General features: G+C 36.3%; 1 protein-coding gene across 5 annotated transcripts in view; it reads right to left on the minus strand.

The window, feature by feature from the left end:
* LOC113810466 (major facilitator superfamily domain-containing protein 9) overlaps nt 1-557 on the minus strand; it is a 16992-nt gene extending 16435 nt beyond the window's left edge. For 2 of the 5 annotated variants that reach the window (XM_027362151.2, XM_070123038.1), the window contains exons 1-2: nt 449-557; nt 98-284 (exon numbers count right to left, since the gene is read on the minus strand). In XM_027362151.2, coding sequence (XP_027217952.1) covers nt 98-145 — 48 coding nt within the window. In that variant the 5' untranslated portion in view covers nt 146-284; nt 449-557. Of the gene's footprint in view, nt 1-97 lie in introns of all 5 variants that reach the window. The other 3 variants (XM_027362159.2, XM_070123039.1, XM_070123037.1) reach the window with 3 other exon arrangements.
* Nucleotides 558-928: the final 371 nt, after the last annotated feature.

Genomic DNA, 928 nt, shown 5'->3' on the forward strand with positions numbered 1-928 from the left:
TATGACTGAATGATAAACCTGATCTCAATATCAATGCTAAAATCTTTCCACACTCAAATACAACTTCTTTAGCTAACCCACATACATAGAAACTCACCAAAAATCCAATAATATAGATAAGCCGCTGTATCTTGTGAGGATCCATTTCTTCCAAGATTTATGTCATCTTCATCCGACAAGTATAATAGACTTTACTCGCAACACATAAGCTTATTCAACAGCAGAAACCCGTAGATACTGCTAGTGAATCTTATCTCCACATCTTGAGACCTTGAGCACTGACTCTGCAAAACATTAACGAGAAATTGGCCTTCAATTCATTATGATTTGGAAGAAAATGCTGCCATAACACCTCACTGTTTCCTCGCCTTTACGTAAGTCACATATGTTACACAGCCTTTGTAATATATTACTTGATTTCCACTCTTCACATTCAAATCAAACCCACGATTCTCAATTAAAAATCGTCGGACTTTCAGTGGTGTGTTTTTTCTGTGCCATTTGTCAACAATCTGCTCTTGAATTTTTCACATGGATGGCGTATCTTGTTACGTCATCGGGGCCCATTACGTCATTGCTTCGTCACTTCGGTTGAAAATCACTGTATTTCTGTGTCATTTATCTAATATATTTCTGAAAGTATTGTGTTTAACTTCCTTTATTTCACAACACTGAAAGCTGTTACTAAACCTAAATATGACCGCGAATATGCCTTGGTAGCAGTATCAGCATTATCATTACCAATGCAATCCACATAATTTGATAAGGAACTACTGCTGGCTATGAATTACAAGAATTTTAGCGCAAATATGTCAAAACATGTATTTTTTATGAAACGTTGTCTATCGCTGTAACACGTTTGATACGATGCACAATACAGAAGAATTGGCCGAGGTCTGCTAAAAACTAAACTAGCAAATCCATTGCT

The sequence above is a fragment of the Penaeus vannamei genome, chromosome 6 (assembly GCF_042767895.1).
Source record: "Penaeus vannamei isolate JL-2024 chromosome 6, ASM4276789v1, whole genome shotgun sequence".
Lineage (NCBI taxonomy): Eukaryota > Metazoa > Arthropoda > Malacostraca > Decapoda > Penaeidae > Penaeus > Penaeus vannamei.